This window comes from Stegostoma tigrinum, chromosome 12 (genome assembly GCF_030684315.1).
Source record: "Stegostoma tigrinum isolate sSteTig4 chromosome 12, sSteTig4.hap1, whole genome shotgun sequence".
Lineage (NCBI taxonomy): Eukaryota > Metazoa > Chordata > Chondrichthyes > Orectolobiformes > Stegostomatidae > Stegostoma > Stegostoma tigrinum.
Genome location: NC_081365.1, coordinates 60,861,695 through 60,886,218, shown reverse-complemented (window position 1 = coordinate 60,886,218; position 24,524 = coordinate 60,861,695). Strand labels below are relative to the sequence as shown.

Sequence of the window (24,524 nt, the reverse complement as noted above, 5' to 3'; positions counted from 1 at the left end):
CAGATGTTTCCTCATGAAACTGACTGATTTTGGCCCTGATTTCTGCCTGTGTAGCTAATTGCATTGCGTCTTCCATTATTATACCCTCTGTGAATTGAAGAAAATTTAACTGCTTCTCACAGTAAATACTGACTGCTCCATATTAATTCATCTTTTAAAGATCTACCTGCAAACTTCAAGCTGTTTAAAAAGCTTCCATTTATATTTCTAAATGCTAAGATCACTGATTAAATCTCAGCCACTCCATCACAAAGTTTTTTTTAGTGAGGGGGTAAATTACAAACAAATGCTTTAATCAGTGTAGCGCTCAATTATAGTGTTTCCTTCAATGGTTTGCCTTACCAGAACATCATTAGCTATTAGACCTACACCATATAAAAATATGATGAGGTCTGTATAGTCACAGCCAATGTCAGGTTAATGTGCTATTGTGCAGAAAATAGACTTGTCTCTTCTAAGAAGTAGGTTTGCATAAGTGCAGCAATTCTTCTAATCAGAAACACTTTTCAAGTCCTTTTGTGTGTCTTTTTTTAAAATTCATTCATGGGGTGTGGCATCACTGGCTCGGCCACTATTTATTGCCCTTCCTTAGCTGCCCCTGACAAGTTTAATACATTTGATATCCTGAAACACTGAAATATCAGGTAATGATTTGAACCATTAAATGCGACGATCTCAAGAATTGCTCTAGTAACAAAGAAAGCTAATCCTTGTCATCTTTAATTTAAGTAAGTAGCCTTTCTGAAACAAGTTCCATCCAAAGTCCATCTTTCAGAGTTATTTGCTGGTTCTCAGCTTGGCACTAGTGTTGACATGTTTTACAATTAGTCTCTGTAACATTGCCACAGCAACTGTGGTGTTGTCATTACAGACTTTTATTATTTGCACCATACCAGCCATCTGGACTATGATTCATCCATCTGTTTTTAGAATACTCTTCTATTTTCAGCACAAGTAAGAAAATCTGTAATCTAGCTAACAAGCCACCAAATTATCTTTTTAAGACTGATACTTTATTTTAAACTTTTATTAAAATTTATTTTGGAAAATCATGTTAAGAAGGACTTTGTTTGAAAATGGTCCTCGTGCAAAGTCAGAAACCATATTGTGACAGTCAGTTGTCAACTGAAGTCAAAACACCACCCTAAACTAAATCCAGGCCTGAGCAGAATAGATATCAATTATTCTTTGTTATATTGCTATTGGGTAATGTGCAATTAACTTCTCAGAAATGACCAACATTTGCAAAAAGTATTCATATAACATTCTTTAACCATATCCTTTTTTCTAGGCTTTGGAATTGCATTGTTCATTGCAGAACCTACTTAAAAATGTGTGTTCTACAATTTGCAGTAACATGCATGGAATTCTCCAGACAAATGAACTGCAAAAGGAATCTTACTAAGCGCAGTAAAATTTCGGATCTTGACTGATGCCCAAGTATTTAAAAATCCAAGACAAGGTGTGGCACTGAGCTATGGACAGCATGACTGTCAAATGTTTTATTCCTTGGCTTTGCTGAGTTGGCTTCTCTCTTCTATCAAAGCAATAGGGACACTATAATTGGCTCAGTATTCCAAACTGGGAAAGAGGAAATAAGTCAGAAAGGATTCCCGCTCTCCATTGCCATCGAGTGACCTCTACTGGAAATGTCCAGTGCTGGGGGAATATACGAATAAGCCTCCGTTATTATGGATAATGTCTGTTAGCAATTGGCCATAATCAAACTCAAAGATTTGGTATGTAGCTAAGTTACCATGGATTTGCTGCACAGAACTGTACTCCACAAGTCGCCGTTAAGGAGAAATTAACTTGAAGGTAACTATCCTATAATTTTGAGCATGTATGGTCACCTACTACCCCTGATGAAGATTGATTAGCTTAACTAGCTGGTTCACAATGTAGAATGATGCCAACAGTGTGGGTTAAATTCCTTCACCGGCTGAGGGTACCATAGAAGATTCTCCTTACCAACCTTTCCCCTCGCCCAAGGCAAGTTGTCCCTCAGGTTAAACCACCACCAGTCATCCATTTTCAATGACACTGCATTATTACAGGCATCTGGGAGTATGGAGGCTTTTCCTTTAACTTTTACTACCCTTAATAATTGAAACTAGAGGTAGTTTCTTGCTTTTTTTCTCTTTGCATTACTTCCTCATTACACTTTCAGGAGAAATGATGTAGATAAATGATATTATCAACGGTACGCAGGGTTCAGTGAATTGTAAATTTGCTCATTTAATTCACCATTTGCTAATTAGTATGAATTGGCAGAATCTTACAAAGGCCTGAAAAGTGCAGAGAGGCCAATCTCAACGTCAGGAACAATTTGCTGTCTGTATTGGCTAAATTCTAGGTGCTGAGGTGAGATTCTTGCTGGAGAGAATTGGGTGACCTATCAAAGGAGAGATTATTAATAACCTTATCACTGGCATGTCTCATCTTACTAAAACGCAGATTTTTATTGTACCACCCACTCTGAACAAGCTAGATGCTGAATTTTCTCCACATGGAAGACATGGTCTGTAACACTTGATTTAGAGTTGAACAGAATGAAGAAACATATTGACAAAGTTATAAGATTATAAATTCTTGACTAATGTTACTGTACTACATTTCAAAAATGCAGGGATATGAATTGCAGGCTGATGTCTGATAAACAGGCAATAACATCCTGCAGGATCCAACAATGAAAAAGAAAACCTAAAAATTGCTTTATTTCAATTGTTATGTCTTGGTTTTATAAATACCTACAGAATATGAAACCTTCCAATCCAATTTGTTGTATCTTTTAAACTACATCACAACAATCACCCAATCTTACTTTAAACTCTGAAATCAAAGGTTTACACATCCATCTGTTTGGGTAATTGACACAAAGCTAAATTGTCCACAGGAAAACAGTCTTAACTACAATCTCTTCACATTAACCCAGAGTGAAACAATAGATCTCTTTCAACAAAATCATCTGCATTTAATTCAACAATCAAAAACTGGTATATTTTGTCCAACTCTTTGTTTTAACATAAACAGGAGAGACAGTATTACTCATTACCTGAGCGATAATCGCAACATCCTGATACTCTCACCTGGAGCACTGATAGTAGAAGATGGAAATCCAAATGTTTTGACCACAGGTTATACAGCAGTGAATACTGGAAGGCTATACCCTCCTTATATCTCTGTATAAGACAGGTTATTCCCGATAGTATCTTGATAATCGTAGGTATTAGTATCATTTGCATCGACACTCACCTTTCTTGGCTCCATCCCCGCCTCTTTAATTTGTCTATCTCCTCTCCACCTGTCTTCTCATCTATCCATCTTCAATCCGCCTCCCCCTCTCTCCCTATTTATTTCAGATCCCTCTTCCCCTCCCCGACTTTTAAATGAAGTGTCTCGGCCCGAAACGTCAGCTTTCCTGCTCATAAGATGCTGCTTGGCCTACTGTGTGCATCCAGCTCCATGCCTTGTTATCTAGTTTCATTTGCATACTTTCTGACCTTTTATTATTACAAACAGTTAGTCTTTTAATTGTAGTATCTTCATCGTTGGCTTCATATCCTCAACTCCCTCATACCTCTACAACACTCCAAGATCTTTCTGCACTCCTACAATTCTGGCCTTTTGCACATTCCCAATTTAATTTACTGCGCACAAATGGCTCTGTTTTTAGCTGAGTTGGCCTTCAGCTCTGGAGTTTTCTCACAAAACCCCTCCATCTTACTGTCTGGCTTGAAGATATACCTGGGAATCTCTTTCTTCAAGCATTTGGACATCTGCACTAATAATGTCTTTGTGTCAATTTTTTTTATTGTTAAGCACTTGAGATGTTTTACTCCATTAAGTGCACTATTGCGTTGAGTGAATGAGACTTGTTTTTGTTAGCGTGCTAGAACAATTCTTTTAGGTATTTCAGATTAGTGAGAAGTTTGAGCAGTTTGTGTATTTGGTGTAAAAAGATTTGCAACCATCATTTGTAATTATTTGTCAACTTATAGTTTGCAGTGTGAATTTATTTTTGATTTCACCAATTACTATTTTTTCCTGTTTATCCTTTATCTTCTCGCACTCTTATTGTCCATCTTGCATGAATGCGCAGAGGCCCAGTGTGTGAAAATCATTTCTTCCAATTTATGTAACAGGAATCATGTATGAAGTTTCCTCTGTAGAGAGGAGCCAGACTTTGATCACCCCTGGGACCTGACTGACCATGTTCTAGTTCACTGGTCTGATGTGTGAGGCTGCCCTTGATTTACTATGCCAGGAGCTCTGGGTGAAAGCTGTTTCCCTTGATTTGACCGATGACTGCTGATAACCAAAGCCTCACATTTTATTATCTTGGAATCTCCAGCATCTGCAGTTCCCATTATCTCTTCCTGGCTTAGTGTCTGCACTAGACACCATGGCAACACAGCAGTACTGTGAGCCCAGTATCTCTGGCTGAAACAGCCAAAAGGCAGCTCAGGAACTCTGTGATCATTCAGGTAAGCTCACATTGAGTAAGCTCTATGACAGCAAGCAAACAGTTCAGCCAATCAGGCTGGTCCAGTCCATCAGTTGGCTATGTGGGCCTTAGCACACAGTGTCCTTGCTGCAGTGTAACAGTGATAGGTGCCAGTAGCCTCAGATACAGCACTGAAGTACAGAAATGTCCAATATTTGGAGCAGAGGCGTGCAATGAAATTCATGAGTTGACAGAGCCAGTGTCTCTGGATGGCAGTGGATGAGGCTGCTGCCCTTGGAATATACCCTGAGATATTGGTGCCTGTTGTCCAACATGGAGGTCATTTGGAGCAAGTGGCAAAATAGGAAGCTGAATATTAATAAGGCGAGTTGTGCCATGAATAAGGCGCTTAGCAACCAATCATCTCCCTAAACTGGCCATGTCAAGCAAGAAACTCACCTGTCTGTTCGGCAAATGCATAAAAGATGCAAAGGATTGCCCCTGACATCAAGATATCCTTGCTGGACTTACTCTGCAATTCTGCCACAAATCCTGCGATAACCCACATTGTTCAGGTCCTTGTAAGATTCTGCATATCAATATTGAGCTACTTGATCTCACTGAAATTCATAGAGTTTTGACAGTGCAACCAAAAATAAGATATCAGAGTTTCAGGGAAATGTAACAGTAATTGGCAGTAGCATGTCCAGAACAATTCTACCAGTCTGTCCATGAGCTGCTATCTAAGACTGATTTATTTGCATTTGATTGGTTTTACATTATTTGAACCCATATGTTCTATACTGTGTTAATGATGTAAAATTGGCTAACAGCAATTATTCTAAATTGATTTAACGTAAAATATTCTTTGAAGACAATGACTGACGAAGACCAACGTATTTGTTAACTTGTTAAAAGAAAGTAAACAGAGGAAAGAATTTCATTGTTCTTAAAGTCATCTTTATGCTTCATGAGCTGCTGTTATTCATTTTGATCAGTCGAAGATGTAGTCTGTGTTTAACAAGGAATGTAGCAACAGATGCCTGAAATGCATAAAGGAGGTTTCTATTATTGTAAGACTCCTTTCCATTCGCTTAACATGCATTTACTGAACAATTTTAATTGGATAATCTGTTCAGAAATAACATTAAAAAATAATGATAGCACGCTGGCTTGGATGGGGAGGGGCAGGAATGGAATTTCTCCAGACCCTTCCTTTTCAAGCTTATTTTTCTATTTTTGAGTTTGCACATTACACATCTTTTGACTTGACAGTGGGCCAGCAGATAACCTGCTCTCCACTGTGTTTTCCTTTATATTCTAGTTATTAGAAAGCTGTACAGGAAGAAACAAGGTTTCTGTTCTCTTCTTCTGTTGTGACTTAATGAAAAATCCACACTTTGCAATTCTACAGCTGAAGTACAGTGCTGCAATGATCTTTTGTCTTAATTCATTACAGAAATGTTAGAATTTATAGAACTACACCAATGATAAAAATTGTTTACTTTTGCTTTTGTTCAAATTAAATCTGGATTTATTTATCGAGTATATTCATTTCTTTTTCCTTAGAGCTGAATATTCCTGATGATTTTATTCCAAACGTTTACCTCCAACTTGATCAGCATCTACAGGTAAGACATTTTAGGAACGAGAAAGGAAATTATTTTCATGTCAGTAAATGATGATTTATAGTAAAGTTTTGATGGAAAGTGCATCTATTAACATCTTGCAATAGCTCAATAGATGGATCTTGTACTACATGCACAAGTCATTTCTAAATTTAGTAGGGCTAAATTTGTCATGTGAAACATGTGACTTAAAGAATTACGGAGTTATTGCAGTGCAGAAGGAGACCATTTGGCTCATTGTGTTTGCACTGGAACTGTTGAAAGTTTAATTGCAAATTATTCACCCTTTACTGTGAATTACAGTCAGGTTAGAATACATCAAGTAGACTCTCATAATAAAGCCAAGTATACTTAGCTTACTTCTTTCAGCCAAAAAGAAAGTCATCATTCTGGACTCAAGTTGAAAGTTAAAAGAGTGTTGAATATGCCACAGTGCTCATTGTTATTTTAAAACTGGTAATTTTTCAGAAACGTACACTGTTTAATAGGGAGTAACATGATGACACAGGATCTTGTTATGGAGACATAAAGTCATAGAGAAATACAGCATGGAAATAGGCACTTCAACCCAAACTGGTCCACGCTGACCATGGTGCCCACTCAGCCAGTTGCAATTGCCCGCATTTGGTCAATATCCCTCTAAACCCATCTCATGGGTTTTCATCTCATGTAATTCCCTGGCCTGTAATGATCTACCTGTCCAAATGTTGCTCCTGTACCTGCTCAACCTTTTTCTGTGGCAGCCCATTCTGGCACTGCACTTTGCATGAAGAAGTTGCCCGTCAGGTCCTTCTTAAATCTATCCCCTCTCTCCTTAAACCTATGCCGTCTAGTTTTCAATTTCCCATCCCAGGGAAAAAGACAGTGTGCATTCATCCTATCTATGCCTCTAATGATTTTACACACCTCAATTAGGTCACCCTTCATTCTCCCACGTTCCAAGGAATAAAGTCTTATTCTGGCCAACCTCTCCCTTTCCCTCTTGACAACATCCTTGTAAATCTTCTTTCCACACTTTCCAGTTTAACTATGTTGTTACTCATAACAGGGTAACCACAACTGTACTCAATACTCCAAGGGTGGCCTCAACAACAACTTATACAACTGTAACATAATATCCTAACTCCCATACTCAATGCCTCGACTGATGAAGGCCAGCATGTGAAATGCCTTCTTCACCACCCTGTCCACCTGTGACACCACTTTCAATGAACTATGTACTTGCTCTCTTAGGTCCCTTGGTTCCACAATACTCCTCAGGACCTTACCATTTACTGTACAAGTCCTACCTTGATTTGATTTTCAAAGTGCAATATCTCACACTTATCTGCATTGAATTGCATTTGATAATCCTCAGCCCACTTCCCCAGCTTATCAAGATCCTTCTGTAAATTTTGATAACTTTCTTTGCTATCAATGATAACTCTTAATTTTGTAACATCTGCGAACTTACTAATCATGCCTTATACATTCACATCCTTTATGTAACAAAGATCCCAGCACTGACCCCTGTGGCACACAACTAGTCACAAGCCTCCAGTCTGAGAAAATGCCTTCAACAATCACCTGGTGCTTCCTACCTTCGAGCTAATTTTGAATCTAATTCGCTAGCTTTCCCTGGGTCCCACGCGACCTAACTTTCATGACTAGCTTGCCATGTGGAACCTTGTCAAAGGCCTTACCAAAGTCCAAATAGACAACATCCATCGCCCTACTGTCATCCACCCTCTTGGCTACCTCTTCGAAAAGCTCTAAAAGATTTGTCAGACATGACTTCCTGCACACAAATCCAGCCTGACTATCCCTAATCAGGACTTGATTATCCAAATGTTGGTTGATTCTGTCCCTCAATATCCTCTCCAATAACTTGCCTACCACTGATATCAGGCTCACGGGCCTGTAATTCCCTGGCCTGTATTTGCTAACTTTCTTAAATAATGGAACAACATTAACCATCTTCCAGTCTTCTGGAGCTTCACCAGTCACTAGATGAAGCAAAAATCTCTGCAAGGGCCTCTGCAATTTCTTCCCTAGCCTCCCACAACATTCAAGGATGGACTTGATCAGGGGATTTATCCACCTTAATGTGCTTTTAGGCTGCAAACCCCTGCTCTCTAGTAATGTGTATGCAGTCTAAAACATCCCCACTTGTTTCCGTTACTTCCTTAACTTCCATAATTCTCTCTTCAGTAAACTGAGGAGAAATAATCATTAAAAATCTCCCCTATCTCCTGTGGCTCCACACATAGGTGGCCATGCTGATCTTTAAGGGGACCTAATCTCTCCTGAGTGACCCATTTACTCTTAAAATAGCTATAGAACCTCTTGAGATTATCGTTAACCTTATCTGTGTTCCTTGTTGTTCCACTTTTGTATTGTGATTACTCACATTGCAAGCCCCTAACTTCAATAATACCATTATGGGTCAGTGACAGTCTCGCCCAGACAGTCCACTGACCTTCCCTGGTGCCTTTCCACTTAGACCACTGTTATCTTTCCAATATTGTAAGGGTAAAATCTCTGTCAAAGGGCTTTGATCTTCTTTCAGCTCTTCTTTAAGGTCTGGATGATCCACGGAAACAGAAAAGGTCCGTTCTGTGAAGACCATACATTTAGATTTAGAATTTAGGTTGTCCTTGCGGTTATAATTAGAATATTTTGAACAACTCATGTCAGACCTGAGCATTTATACTGTGCGCTTACAGACAAGAATATTAACAATGTACATTTGCAACCGGCCTATTCAGATGTTTTATTACACACCTCTTCAGCAGGTGGACTTAAACACAGGCCTGGTGGGTCAGAGGCAGGGACACTATCATTGCACAACAGCCCTACGATGTTGATGTGCTTAACTCTGAAGGACAGGTCTTCAACAGTGTAGGCTATTGTCAGAGCCAAAATATTTTCAGGAATTGAGCCATTTCTTGATATCCCTTGGAGTGAATTGAATTGGCTGAAGACTGATATCGCTGATCAGGAAATCTCAGGAGGAGCCCAAGATGGATGAGCAGTTATAGCCGAGATGGTTGCAAATGTTTCAGTTTGGACTTTTCCAGATTGAGGTTGGTCAGGGGCCCATTTTTTTTTCCTTAATTATCCACCACCATTTGCAACTGGATGTGGCAGGAATGATCTCATTCTTTGATATTAATTCTGTCTATGGCATGTTACTCCTGCTGTTAAGATTCCATTTAATTCTTTGGCTTCACAAGTATGAATCTCAATTTTAACGATACCTGTTGATATTTCTGGCATGCTGGTCCATGTTGCTATTGAGACAAGTTGATATCCTAGCTTGATGGTAATGGCAGAATGACATGTATATCTGGCTATGGAATTGCAAATTCTAGTTGAATGCCATTCCGATGTGGTTGATGGCCCACAGCACATTGATGCTTTGTTTTGAGAACATCGATCTGGTGTGAGTCTGTATCCATGGCAGATGGTGAAATTTGAATTCAATAAAAGTCTAGAACTAAAAGCCTAATGATGACAATGAATGCGTTGTTGATTTTGGAAAAACTCACATGTCCTTTCAGGAATGAAGCTGCTGTTCTTATCTGAACTGGCCTACATGTGACTCCAGACCCAGAGCAATGTGGATGACTGTTAACTGCCCTCTGAGAAATTATGGATGGGTAATAAAAGCTAGCATAGCCAGTGATGTCCTCATCCCATAAATGAATTTTAAAAAAAACAGCAAGTTTAGAGAGGATTTCTGGATATGTTTTTCATCCAGGGAGACTTGGGTATCTAGAACTCATTGCCTAAAAGGATGGTAGAGGTACATACTCTCATGACATTTAAGAAATATTTGGATAAGTACTTGAAATACTAAAGCATACAAGGCTACAGTCTAAATGCTGGGATTAGAATAGATAAATGTTTGATGACCAGCATGGGCACAATGGACTGAAGGGCCTCTTTCCATGCTGTAAAAACTCTATGACTCTGTCAGCTAATGGAAGGCCATTAATGGTAATTTTAGGAATGGATTCTCCTCCTCCTCCAGTGCATTTAAAATGATCGTTAACTGCTTTCGGGTCAGTAGCTTATTTATTTCTGCTTGCTGTTACTGTCATTGTACAAGTGGCCATGGTGTCCAAATTTTTTGAAAGTTGCTGAGGTCTGCAAGAAGTACTGAGGACTTTATTCTGACCTTCAAAAGTGGGCTTAATAGTTAGCATTACCCATAGATTGCTGGAGCATGACCAAAAGGGAGATATTTGCACCGTCTCACAATTAACCACCCACTGTTATGTAAGGGGAGCCACTGACTTCATGTAACTCATTCTTGCCATCAACCAGCAGGCAGGATAAGCATGTGACTGCAAGGATAGCTGGCTCCCCGTTTGGCAGGTCATTATTGACTGCGAATACATCATGCTGTGGATGTCTCAAATCAACGGGTTCAAGTGCCACAACCAGAATTGGACAAAGATTACTTTGTCTCAGGATCCAGCGGTCTCTGGTTTTGTGCAGTCAATTATGCAAGTCATTACTTGGTAACCTGCCAGTATTATTGGATTCCACAGCAGCCTATCATGACACCTGCATTTAAGGCACACAGTGAAGCAATACAGTGATTCTGGGTTGCAAGCATAATCTGTTAACTCATGACTGATTACTTCAAAAACTGAAAACTTTTCTGTCGCACAAAATATATCATACGGTGATCTATGCTTTTTTGCCTGGACAAATCAGGTGGGCAAGTATAATGTGGAAGATGAATTTGTGTTGTTTCTTCAAACTGATCAAATTGGTCAGGTCGTAACGATCATAGCTGCTATGCTGCGCCTGTGGTAGGTGATGAGGGAACCAACAAGAGGGAAAAACGTATTAGAGCTCATCCTTACCAATCTGCTGGCTGCAGATGCAGCTGTCCATGACAGTATCATTGCACAACATACCTGGAAACAGACTATTTTCAATATCATGATGCGTAATGAGGTAGCATTAGCAACTGTTTTCATAGGGGACAAAAAGGAGGTGATGGCCTGGTAGTAGTATTGCTAAACTATTAATCCAGAAACTCAGATAATGTCCTGGGGACCAGGGTTCAAACCAGCATCACAGCAAATGATGCAATTTGAATTCAATAAAAAAAATCTGGAATTAAAAATATACTCATGACCATGTGGTCATTGATTGCTGGAAAATCTGGCTTCCCAATGTCCTTAAGGGAGGGAAGCCTATCATCCTCACCTGGTCTGCCTTTTATGTAACTCTGGACCCAGAGTAATATGGTTGATTCTATACTACCTCTGATATGGCCTAGTAAGCCACTCAGTTGTATCAATTACAATGAAGCCTCAACAAAGAAATGAAAAAAGACAGATCACCTGGCATTGACCTAGGCACTGGAAATGACAATGGTTAATAACAACCCTGCAAAGTCCTCCTTACTAACATCTGGGCATTAGGGCCAAAACTGGGAGAGCTGTCTCAGACTAGTGAAGCGACAGCCTGAAATAGTCGTACTCACTGAATCATTCCTTATAGACAATGTCCCAGATACCACCATCATCATCCCTGGAAATATCCTGTCCTATTGCCACGAAATGCCAGCTGATCAGGCAGTGCTGGAAGAGCCTGAAGATAAGTCATCATATAATTTAACACTTGCAATCATCAGTTCAGATATTGATACACAGTAATTTCGAAGTTAGCTTAGCACTGAGTTGTGTGTATGATGAGATGTTGAGCATATGTGCATTGCAGTCAAGGCAGTGGGAAAGGCAGTTCAGATGACAGCTCCATGGGTTGAGGCTGCACGGAATATAGACAAACGCTTTGGTGAGGATTTCAGTGGGATAATCTACAGAAGAAGGCTGCTGTGTTGCCAGGTCTTTCAGTAAGCCAGCTGTTTGTGTCAAGGTGCATGGAGTGTTGTAGGACCTTTCTCATGTATGGTTTTGTGGAGAGCTTGGAGCTCATTCCTCCCAGTGTGGAACGGCACACCCATGGACCGAATGATATTGCAGCATCTGATGATCAATGTGTCAGCTTCCATTGAAGCACAAACACTAGCTGTCTTCATCAGCAGGAGCTCAGAATTTTGTCGAATCTTCAAACTTCTAACAGTTTCCCAGCATTTATCATTGTTCAAAGGGACTTGCACGTTCTCACTGCATTCCATCAGCTGGCTCTGTCACAATTTTTAACTGCACTTCCCTGTGTGGAATGGGAAGGTGCAGGGGAGAAGGTGCCAGTTGCTCAGTCGCGCACAAACCTGCTGTTTTCTCTCAGTATGGCAGTACTATTCCTCCGACCACTGTCACCTTTGAAATTCTTATCATTCTGTTGCCCACAAATCCTTGCATGACTGCTCCAGTGTTGTTGGGCACCATCTAATCCATGGGAATTAGGACTAGCAGCCATACCAATGAGCCCCTGCTAGCTCTAGTTGTGTGCTACCTTTTACTGCCAAAGCGATATCAGTGTCACAGTGACAGTGGTGTGCAAGATTTGAGATATAGTGAAAGGATTACAGCAGTACTATGTGTATCAGCATGAGATGAAGCAGTATCTGATAGTTAGGAATTATGATTGAAAGAAGTTACCACAGGTGAGTGTGCTGCATTGGATAGTGTGTGTGGGGCTACATTGGTGCAGTTGTGGGATATGATATTTGAAGTTTTATTTATCGACCTTGACTGTTTGTGTGATGTCCATGGCACTTCAGCAAGATCCTCAGGCTTCAGTCCAACAATTTGCCACCCACCAATGCTCTGTAGTCCTCCTGCCTTCTGAAGTTTTGTCTGGTGTAATCCCCAAACCGATCGAGCACTTCCTCAACTGAAGTCTCCATTAATGCAACACGTGAGATTTTTCTGTTTTATCCTGGTCAGAATCAGTTTTGGGAAGATATGCAGCAGCTGTTCCAGCCAGAATGTACCCCACATTTATGTAGGGCAGGCTAGTTTTAACTCATGCTGACCTCTTACAATTTTTTGTCACTTACTTAAGTGTGCAGAATGGTCAGCACTGATTGCACAGTGTGATCATATTCATTAGCAGGTAGCACAAAATACACAATATAACCAAATGACACTTAAAGAACAGCGATGTATTTCCTTATCATGATGGTAAGTGGCTTAGAGGCGATCATGCAGGTGGTATTCCAGTGTATGTGTTGCACTTGTCCTTCTAGATAGTAGTAGTTGTGGGTTTAGAAAGTGCTGTCAATGCAGCCTTGGTGAATTTCTGCTATACATCTTGCAGATGATACAGACTGCTGCTACTTCAGTAGCAGGGAATGTCAAGCCTGATGCCCATTAACTTTTAGCTGCTCAAACACTGTGAACCATTAGGGGCATTTAAACAGTCCTTGGATAAGCATATGGATGATGATGGGGTAGTGTAGGGGGATGGGCTTAGATTAGTTCACAGGTTGGCACAACATCGAGGGCCGAAGGGCCCGTTCTGTGCTGTATTGTTCTATGTTCTATGTTCTACTGAGAGTTAGTGATAAGGGAATGGATGTTTGTGGATGTGGAGCTAATCAAGCAGCTGATTTTTCCTGGATGGTGTTAAGCTTCTTAGGTATTGTTAGAGCCCAAGTTAATGATGATGAAATTAACAGAAAAGGGGCTGAGAAGGAGACTGAATTACAGTGGATGAATTCAATATCAAATCAAAGAATGAAAATTAAAAGTTCAGAATCGGAAGGAATGAGACTATATATCTAACTGGTTACTTCCTTGGCAGAGAGGTTACTCCCAGTGATTGCATAGGTAAAACGATACTTACACGGTTAGTGAATAGAATTTCCCAACTTTTCGTGAATCTATAGACCTAACATTGTGCTACTGTCCTGAACAAAATGACATCGTTTAAAGGTATGATGCCATTTTCATGAAGCTAACGGCAGAGTAGTGCAAATCAGCTCTAAAGGGGACTTGTGGTGAAGCTGCTCCTCTTTACTAGCTAGTAAACAATTTGCATATTCATAATGACGTGTGTTGGTTCACTTGCTGTATTTTAGAGCAAAGTATGAGCCATTATGGTTAAAGAAAATAGTAAGGCGTAGTCATTTAAAATACGGAACTTCAGCACTTAAAATAAAAATCAGAGCTCAGAAATATCTAAATAACTATAATATTATGAATTTCTGGAGCAGGACTTTCTGAAGATAAAAAGCTGCTGGTTAAGATAACATCAAAAATTCAAAGTTCTGGATGCAGGACAGATGTTTAGTTATTTTGTATCAGCTGTGGCCTAAAACGTAGAGCATTTTATGATAGAAAGTTCATAAATCCCTAAATCACAAAGACTTAGCCAGGTTATTTATGCTTAGCACTACTACATGGACAAATATCTCGCATATCTTTAAATATAGGGAGTCTTACAGCAGGCAACAATAGAGAATAAATTGTGGTGCTTGGTTACAAAACATTCCAAACAATGAAATATTTTCAGAGACAACATAATTTACAAATGGATAAAGGTACACAAGATTTCTGCAATCCAATTTATTTAGTACCCACTTAAGGTTAACTTGGTGGTTTCCAGAATCCTGGATTGAAGTTCCTCACTCTCCTGCCACACTGACCTCCTTCAGTTTGGTCACTTCGACCCATATCTTGGTCGACACCATCCTTCTGCTCCATTCACTATATCCTGTTCCACCAAAGCTCAGTGTTCTGTATTCTCATTTGCAAACAAGAATGTTCTATTCAGCACAATGACTTCCTCTGCCTCCTCTCCTTTGTTCAATCTCTACTCTGTCATGACATGTTTTCCCCCCATTCCCAATTTCCTGCCCCTCTTTCCAACTTCTTTTGTTGTTTCTCTCCGCTCTGGTCAAACTTGTTCAAAATTAACATTATTTACAGCAATGTAGCTGCTTACTTGGGGCTTCAGTCCTACTGTGGCATCCTCTGTCAACCCCGTTGATTCTCTTCCGACCCCCTCTATCTGACCCTGCCCCATTTTATCTTTATCCTTCCCCAGACCATTATCCACACTCACCACCATTATGAAGACCTCCAGCCCAGTACCTCCTGCTCCTTTCTCCTCTCCACCTCAGCATCCAACTGAAAAGATCCTTAGCAAAATCATGAAGCCAATTATTTTTAAAAATTATTAAATTCTGAGGAGATTGATGCTTCTGACACTTGCACATAACTCATGCTGGATCATTTTGGATATTACCACGTGTTTGCCACAGCAACTGTAATAGTTATAGCTCTCCAGAAACCAAAATTAGTACTGAAATTGAGGAGTATTCTTTCACTCATTCCAGGAATTAGATCAACTGTTAATATTGGATTACATGTAAAATGACAATATAATGCAAGCTATTGTTATCATTCAGCCAACTGCAAAAAGCTACTTCCTATCACTCCTGACACATTCAGAATCATGACTCATCTTTGCAGGATTGAAACCAGCAATAGAAATAGCATAGTCCTGAATAACCTCAGAAGCATAAAAGTAATCTCAAGCTAATTGATAGCGAGCTATAATAAGGTTATTTAAAATGTAACTCGCTCAACACAGCTTACCCAGTATCAAGAAAAATCTGTGCGGGTAAAGAAATAAAAGAACTATACAACAGAGCAAGAAAATAAATGTACTTACAGCGTATAAAACCTATGTGGCATGTATCTGACCTAGTGAGTGAATGGTCTGAAATGGGTTTGAGCGATGCGCAGTTTGGCAAAATTTGTGGCAGAATGTGTTGAAAAGTCTCATTACACCTATCTCAACATCAGGACCATCTCACTGCATCTTTTATTCGTTTGCCAAGCAATGAGAAAAAATTCTTGCTAGGCAACAGCAAGTCACCAATTAGGAGGAATTGTAACTTGTTAAATACCTTATTAAAAGCACAGCTTGCCTCATTAATATTGTATTGATATTATACGCTATTGTACCAAAAGTGCTGTTCAAGCTTGATGTCGAGAACCCTCAATATTGAAGTCAGAGCAGGGTGCCTGTTGATTTCTGCTTGCTGCTGGCTGCAACCAGCCTCCTTTTTGCAGAGCAGCAAGCAGCTTCTCTGGGGATGATCTGTGGGCACCAGCTAAATTTGCCCTTTATCCATGGAATTTGGCATCTACATTTGCCCAACTCTTCGATCCACTTACAGGTCACTCAGGAAGCAGAGAATTGCATTACAGGACACACTGGCAACTGACATTGCTTCAAGGACATCTTATGTACATGTACTGGCACACAACTCACACATTGGACGAGGTTATATCTCAGGGTTGGCCGTTTGCTCTCTTAACGCAAATTCACATAGCACCTTCCTGCATGCTCACAGCAACTATGCTTTGTATTGTTATTCTGTTTAGTGCAGATAGACTACATGTCAGTGATGATCTGTTCAATGGTGAAGGGTTTCATTATGTGCACCAAGACTTTGGACTAATGCCTACTGCCTGCGCAGCAACTATACTTCACATTTTTTCAACCAAATAGCCAAATTGGGATCTGAGTGAGGTCTGATCCTAAGTCAAGTTAAGGGGGAGCTGCAGGTTGTCAGTGGATCCCAGCACTGTCAGTCATGGGTACAGTCTACACTCTGTCTAGAGGCATGGGTTTTGTTTTGTCTTTTGCTTTTGCGGGCTGCCAGTAAAAGCCCTTGTTTGAAATTGTCAGACTGCTTGCCTGTATGTGGTGTTCCCCGAGTGGACAGTGAACAAGTTGCTTTCTCTCCACTGGGCGTTGGGCACATGATTGTGGTGACTTAGAGATGGCATTTAAGTGGGACGTAGATGATAAACTGAATGGCCTAGTGGTTAAACAGAAAGAGAATGGGGTTGCATGTGTGTTGGATGCCATAGAGTCATAGAGATATACAGCACTGAAACAGACCCTTCAGTCCAAATTGTCCATGCCAACCAGATATACAATAAACCTAGTCCCATTTGTCAGCATTTGGCCCATATCCCTCTAAATGCTTCCTATTCATATACCCATCCAGGTGCCTTTTAAATATTGTAATTATACCAGCCTCCTCCACTTCCTGTGGCACCTCATTCCATACACACACTACTCTCTGCATAAAAAAGTTGTTCCTTATGACCTTTTTATATCTTTTTCTTCTCACCTTAAACCTATGCCCTCTAGTTTTGGACTCCCCCATCCCAGGGAAAAGACTTTCCCTATTTACCCTATCCATGCCCCTTATGATTTTATAAACTTCTATAAGGTCACCCCTCAGTCTCCGATGGTCCAGGGAAAATAGCCCCAGCCTATTCAGCTTATCCATATAACTCAAAGCCTACAACCCTGGTGACATCTTTGTAAATCTTTTCTGAACCCCTTCTAGTTTAACAACATCCTTCCTTTGGATGGAGACCAAAATTGCATTAAAAATTGCCTCCAAACGTGGTTGAAAGAATGTCTTATACAGCCGCAAAATGACCACCCAACTCCTATACTCAATGCACAGATAAATAAAGGCAAGCATACCAAACACCTGCTTCACTATCCTATCTACCTGTGACTCCACTTTCAAGGAATTATGAACCTGCACTCCAAGACCTCTGTCTGTCAGTCATGCCAATTCTATGCCATGGGCAGTGTGGCTTTGTGCTGCTGTGCCATTGCACTGATGGTGAAGGGCAATGCTAGATTGCCTGTGTTTGTCCAGACACAAAGTGACCTTTTAAAGATGTCACAGATGCAAGTGATGCTGGTCTTCTGGAGGATAGCCGGTGAGTGCGTGGTAAGATGGGGATAGGATTAGACGTGAGAGACACCATAGGGATGGGGTAGTTAGATAATGAGGTGAATTTGTTAAGTTATGATAAAGGGAAACTCACTAGTCCTTCCAGTGAGAATCCCTCCAATTCAGACTTAGCTAAAACAAATGTATGGAACAGCCTATTAGAACCATTCCATTTTGAACTGCCTTTCCAATGATTCTCAATTATGTGCAGAGTACAAAGGCAGATTAACTTTTCTTTATTCATTCATAGGATTTGAGTGTCACTTACCAAGTCAGCATTTTATTATCCATCCCTAACAATCCTTGAAAGGTGGCAGTGAGCTGCTTTCTTGAACCACTGCAGTCAACACTATTTGAAAGGGAGCTAGAATCATGATCCTAAGCCCCATCTACCTCTGGAGTTCAACTCTTTAATTCATGCTTGGATGAAGGTTGTTATGAGATCAGGAGCTAAGTGGCCTGGCAAAATTTGAAATGAGTGTCAGTGAGCGGCTTTTTTTTTTGTAAGTACTGCTTGACAGCACAGTCAACAACCCCATCCATTGCTGCTGATAATCAAGAATTGACTGATACAGTAGTAATTCATCAATTTGGAATTGCCTTGCTTTCCGTGAACAGGATATATCTAGGCAATATTCCACACTGTCGGGCTGATCCCACTGGTATTGTTGTGCTGTAACAGTTTGGCTCAAGGCACAGTTAATTCTGGTGCACGAGTGTTCAGTATTATTGCCAGAATGTTGTCAGGATCTGGAATATTTGTGGAGCCTCAAACTCCTGTTAGTTGTTTAATTGCCCACCACAATTCATGACTGGGTGTGGCAGAACTGCAGAGCTTCGATCTGATCTGTTGGTTGTCAAATTACTTAGCCCCATTTTATTGTATGATACCTCTGCTGAATGGCATGAAAGTGATTCAGTGTTGTAGCTTCACTAGGTTGATACCTCATCTATTGGTATGCCTGGTATTGCTCCTGGCATGCCCTCCTGCACTTTTCATTGAACCAGCATTGACCTTCTGGCTTGATGGTGATGGTAGACTGGGGGATGTGCTGGGCCATACATTTTCCGGTGTTGTTGAATACAATTCTGCTGCTGATGATGACCCAAAGCAGATAAACTTCTTAATGGTGTGATACATCTACTTGGTTTGCTGGACCATTTTGGTGGGCAATTTAGAATCAACCACAGTGCTGTGGGTCTGAAGTGACATGTGGCAAGTTGAGAATGGCAAATTTCCTTTCCCAAAAGGACATTAGTAGGTCGTAGGCTTATACAACAAACAACCGTGATTTCACAGTTACCATGTGGCTAGCATTTTTGATTCAAGATTTATTAATTAGATTCCAATTTTATCATCTAGCATGCTGGGATATGAACTCATGGCTCACCCATTAGCCTGGGGTCCTGGATTACTGGCACAGTGAAGACGAAAAAAAACCCATTCAGTGAGATAGTAAGAACTGCAGATGCTGGTGTCAGAGATGACACAGTGTGGAGCTGGAGGAACAAAGCATGCCAGGCACAATCAGAGGACCAGGAAAGTTGGCGGCTCAGGCTGGGATCCTTCTTCAGAAATGAAAGAGTTTGCCTGCGGATGTGACTTATTATTTACTTGCTAGTAGGGCAGGCAATAGAACTATAATATCTAACGCATGATATAATGGGCATTGGGAAACTTGTGGTGGTGGTGGTGGTAGTGAGGAGGTGGGTAGGTGTCATCATTATAATGGTTAAATGGAACATGACCTTAACTTACATTTTGCTGGAACATGTCATTTTATAGTTGCTATCCTACAAGATATGGTTATTGCTTTCCTACGTAGTTTTGAGCCATTCCTCTTTGTGTTGTATTTATTTACTCCTGACTTCTTTCCTTCAAGTTTCTTCACCTCCATTGAGAGTTGACCGAGATTGATCCAAGAGTTCTGCCAATGCTACGCTACAGTTAGTTGTATAAAAATAGCTCTAGATGATTATCCCTCTGAATTTGTTGTCCTTCCACCCCATTGGCCTGCACTTTGTTACATGTTGTGACCCGGAATTCAAGCAGCATGCTGGGACTCCCAAACACTGTACCAAAGTGCTGCTGAACTTTTTTAAATTATTGTACTTTGTTCTCCCCCTTCCCTGGAGCCAAGGGAAGCAGCCGATGGTCTGCTCAGTCCATGGGATGCCCTAGAGTTGCTTCGCCTGATATCCTTTAGTTTTCTCAAAGTTCTTTGGAGAATTCCCCAGCCTCCAGTTATCACTTCTGGAGAGGTTAGCTGAAAATGAGTCTTAGCAAGCAGTGAACTGAAGAACTACAATTCCATGGCAGTGTTTGTTAAGAAAGAAATATGCTGCACCAGCATGATCCGATTTATAACTTTGGGGTGATAAAGCAAATCTAATGCGCACCATGGTTTGATCTCTTTTGTTTGTCAGCCTCTGCAGCCATGCCTCAACTCCAAGGAGTCAATATTGGTGTTTCAGCAGCACTGCAGGATAGCTGAGGAGTATCACAAAGTGCAAAAAGAAATCGCATTGCTACAAGAGCGAAAGTAAGTGAAATTCAACAATTACAGGTTGATGATTTGTAAGACATTATACTTTATGTATAACACTGAACGTATTTTCTGACTCAATCTGAGGAATTAATAAACATTGCTTTATTTCACTGACCATTTAATTCTGTGTTTAATTCACACGAATCTAAATGCAATTATTTAAAAATTACTTGAAAACTTGTAAAATGACAGTCAGAATGATTTAAGCGACCCCGATAGCTTAATGGATAGTTGTGTTACATGGTGTGGTCGATCTTCCCTTGCGCATGTCCTGTGTGACACAACCTGTATGCCTCTAAGCTTATCCTTCACCCTATGATCTGTATGTCTTTACTTACTATGATCTGCCTGTACTGTTCATACTGTACTTGGGTCCACATGACAATAAATAAATCAAATCAAATACTGAAGTATGCAGAACAGGAAAGTCAAAGGTTTAATCCTTGATCTGTGCAGCTAGATGCACTGCCAAGGCCAGAAATTGGCCAAAATTCCTGCCCTTGACTGCTTTCTATTGGCATTTTCTGCACGCTTTAGGTGGTATTTTCCATTTTGAAGTTAAAGTATAGAGTAAGCATGTTGGAATGCATCATATCCGCCAGTGTCTGGATTATCTCGAGCAATCACATGCTTCTCAGCTCATGTTCTATGATGAGAGATGTTGAGTGCGTTACTCAGTAAATCATGTGGCACGCAAACCGGAAACCTGATGGGAACCTCCAGGCTCAAAGGATCAGGCACCAAACATACAGGCCAGCTGGACTCCCCGTTAGAGGCTGTAAGCTGGGACCCTGGCAGGAGTCTGTGGTGCTCACTCCTATAGAAAAGAGATGACAGGCCCAAGACCTCCATTGGCTCTCTGTTTTACGGGATGTGCCCTGCAAACATTGCTGAATGGGATCACTGAAAGATGGCACTAATTGTTTTTGTTTGCCTGTGTCTGTATGTCTGTGTATGTAGGTGTTTATAAAAGAGGTTGCAGTTTAAATGAGTAGAGTCAATAGATTATCGATTTTTTTTTAACCTGTGGCTCAAACTAATTTCTTTGTGATTAAAAGGAGACCTTTTTAAGTATCTGGTCAGTGATTTTTGATAAACTGATTCTATCAGGCAAGTGAATTGGGGACTTGGCGTACATTCATTAAATCATTAACACTTATATTGATACTAGGACATTATTAAAAAGGTTAAGTCTAGAACTGTGGAAAGGCTACTTTTATTAAAATAACCAGTGAAGGAGTGGAGCCCATTTGGGTCCATAGAGGGAATCTTTGTGTGGACATGGAAGATCTGGGCACAGTTCTCAATCCTTTGTGTCTGTCCTCACAATGGAAAAGCACAAGACATGTATAGACATCAAGGTGGAGGACTATGAAACTTTGGAAGAAATTAGCATATAAAGAGAGGAGATACAACTGGGCTTCGGAGCCCTAAAAGTGAATTCATCTGCAGGCTCAGTTAAGATATATCCCAAGCCGTTGAGGGAGGCAAGGGAGAAGACATCAGGAGCGCTGGCAGTAAATTTCAAATCCTTTCTGGTCACAAATGGAGGACTGTTAACACCGTCCCATTAGTAAAACAGGAAGAAGGGATAGACGGGGAAATTACAGACCAGTCTGCCCAACTTCATGATGGGGAAGTTATTAGAAAGAATTCCGAAAGACTGAAAATACCTACACTTGGAAGAAATACAGATTAATCGGGGGTAATCATTACAGATTTGTTAAAGGAAGGCTCTGTTTGACAAATTGATTGAATTATTTGAGGAGGTAACCAGGAGTGTTGATGATGGCATTGCATTTGATGTGATCGACATGGAGTTTAGCAAAACTTTTGATAAGATCCCTCGTGACAATCTGGTCGAGTATGCGATAGCCCATAGTTTCCAAGACAAAGTGGCACACTAGATCCAAAAGTGGCTGAGAGGCAGGAAGCAGATGATGATGTAGAGTGATATTTCTGTGATTACAGTGTTTTACCAGGAGGTACTGTAGAAATTGATTCCTGTGCACTTACTCTTTGTGCTGTACAGTAATGATTTGGACTTAAGTGTGAGGGTGTGATCAAGAAGTTCAGATTACAGGTGATACAAACATAGGAAAGGTGGTAAGTCGTTAGGAGGGTAGCCATAAATTGCAAAGGATATTGACAGACTAGTCAGTTGAACAGAGATATCCCAAATGGAATTCAACCAAGAAAAGTATGAAGTGATTTACTTGGGGATGACTAACAAACCATGGGATTACACCATGAATGAAAGCATCCTGGAAAGTACTGAAGATCAGAGGCACCTTGTTGTGTATATCCACAAATCCCTGATGGCAGAAAGGCAGAAAGGTAAGCTGATTAAGAAGGAAAATGAGATACTTGCTTTCATAAATCAAGGCATAGAACTGAGGAGCAGGGTGTATGCTGGAACTGTATTAAATGCTGATTGGGCCACAGCTGCAGAGTGCAGTTCTGCTCAGCACAATATAGGAAGAATGTGATTGCACGAGAGAGGGCGCAGAGAAGATTTACCAGGATGCTGCCTAGACTAGAGGGTCTGAGCTATGAAGAAAGGGTGGATAGGCTGAGGCTGTTTGCCTTGGAGCAGCAAATGTTAAGAGGGATCCAGATAGTGACCGATAAGATTATGAAGGGTGTGGATACTGTGGACAGGAAAGCACTTTTTCCATTTGTAGAGGGGTCAAATAATCATGTGGAATAGATTTAAGATAAGAAGTAGAAGGTGAAGAGGAGAATTGAGGAGAATTTTAATTTTCACCAAGAGTGGTTGGATTCTGGAACTCATTGCTGGAAGAATGGTTGAATTAGGAATCCTGTAACATTTGAGCTGCATTTAGGAATTCACTTGCATTGCACTATCCTCCAGGAATATGGGCCAAGAACTGGAAAATGGGATTATAATAACCAGAACTTTGTTAACCAGTGTGGAAGTAATGAACCAAATGACCTCCTCCTGTGCTGTAATCATCCAAGAGTCCATGAGACACCAGGAGCAAGATTTTTGGTTTGGGTTGTGACCCAAGCAATTGGCTATACACCTTGATTTGGCCTTCAGAAAAATGACCAGAGCCAGAGGATGGTGTTTGTAAATTGGCATACCAATCAATGTTATGAAATAATACCAACTCCCCCAACCTCCCACCAGCTTTTATTCCATTTCCACTCCAGGACCAAACTCCTGCACTTTCAAGAATCCTCTCAAAAGTCCTTGAAAACTGTATGGGCAGATGTCAGTATTGTGAACAACGCACTTTATTCATGGATTATGAGATTAAAGATTAGTGAAAGAATTTGAAATAGATAAAAACAATATCAGCACAAAGAGTAGGTTGAATATATTTTAATTAAGTACAATGCATTTTGTACAATCAAGAGTTCAATATGCAAATAACTAAACATTTAAGTGAGTTCCAATTTGAAAATAAATAAACAGAAGTTAGGATTCACTACCCTATCTATCCCAGTAATGCATAATCGCAGGATTATATTGCTGATATCATTTTGGTAGTATTCACTATTTATTCAAGTGCAAAATGAGGAGATGCTTTAAAAACATTTCCTTTGCACATTATCCATGCACTGACTACTTCAACATATCTTTAACTCTCTAGTGCTTGTCTCACATTTTTTGCCTCACTCGTTTTTCTGTACGGAACTGTGTGGTAATACCAAGGGAAAATACAACGCAAGGGATGGAACCTTCCCAAGCACTGAATGACCTCAGAAACTTTTGAGAAGTGTATGGAAGGAGCTTCCTGCCATCGAGTTCAAAGAACCCCACTTTCCACCTAAGTGTTGGACAGTGAGATGAGATTCTCCTTCGCAAGCAGCGACAGGCTGATGTCCATATATTTGCATGCATTAATGTAAATTAGCATCCTCGTTATGGTGTCCCCTTGCCTTGTTCCAATGTCCTTGCTCCAACTGCAATTTCCTGCATTCCCCCCGACTGGACAGACATTGGTTGGTCGCAATTCACGACAACCAGTGACCTGGTGAATGTTGCACACTGCTTTGTCCTCTGGTTCTCCAACAGTCACCAACATTTCAAGGCATGTTCCATGGGCAGAAACCACACGCATTCCCATGCCACAGAAACTCCAGGTCCCTGTCACCAAAGTGGGGCACCATCTACCCCCTGTCCAACATGCCTGCGGCAAATAAAATAAACCATGCACGGCAGCTGCAAGCTGCCAGTCTTT

At 40.6% G+C, this 24,524-nt stretch overlaps 1 protein-coding gene across 5 annotated transcripts in view; it reads left to right on the top strand.

Moving 5' to 3' along the window:
- map3k7cl (map3k7 C-terminal like) overlaps positions 1-24,524 on the top strand; it is an 81,947-nt gene that overhangs the window by 30,495 nt on the left and 26,928 nt on the right. For all 5 annotated transcript variants that reach the window (XR_007248577.2, XM_048541070.2, XM_048541068.2 and 2 more), the window contains 2 exons: positions 6,017-6,078; positions 20,192-20,307. Coding sequence is in view for 4 of the 5 variants with exons in the window: in XM_048541070.2 (XP_048397027.1) it covers positions 6,017-6,078; positions 20,192-20,307 (178 nt within the window). In the remaining variant the exon portion in view is untranslated. The remainder of the gene's footprint in view (positions 1-6,016; positions 6,079-20,191; positions 20,308-24,524) is intronic.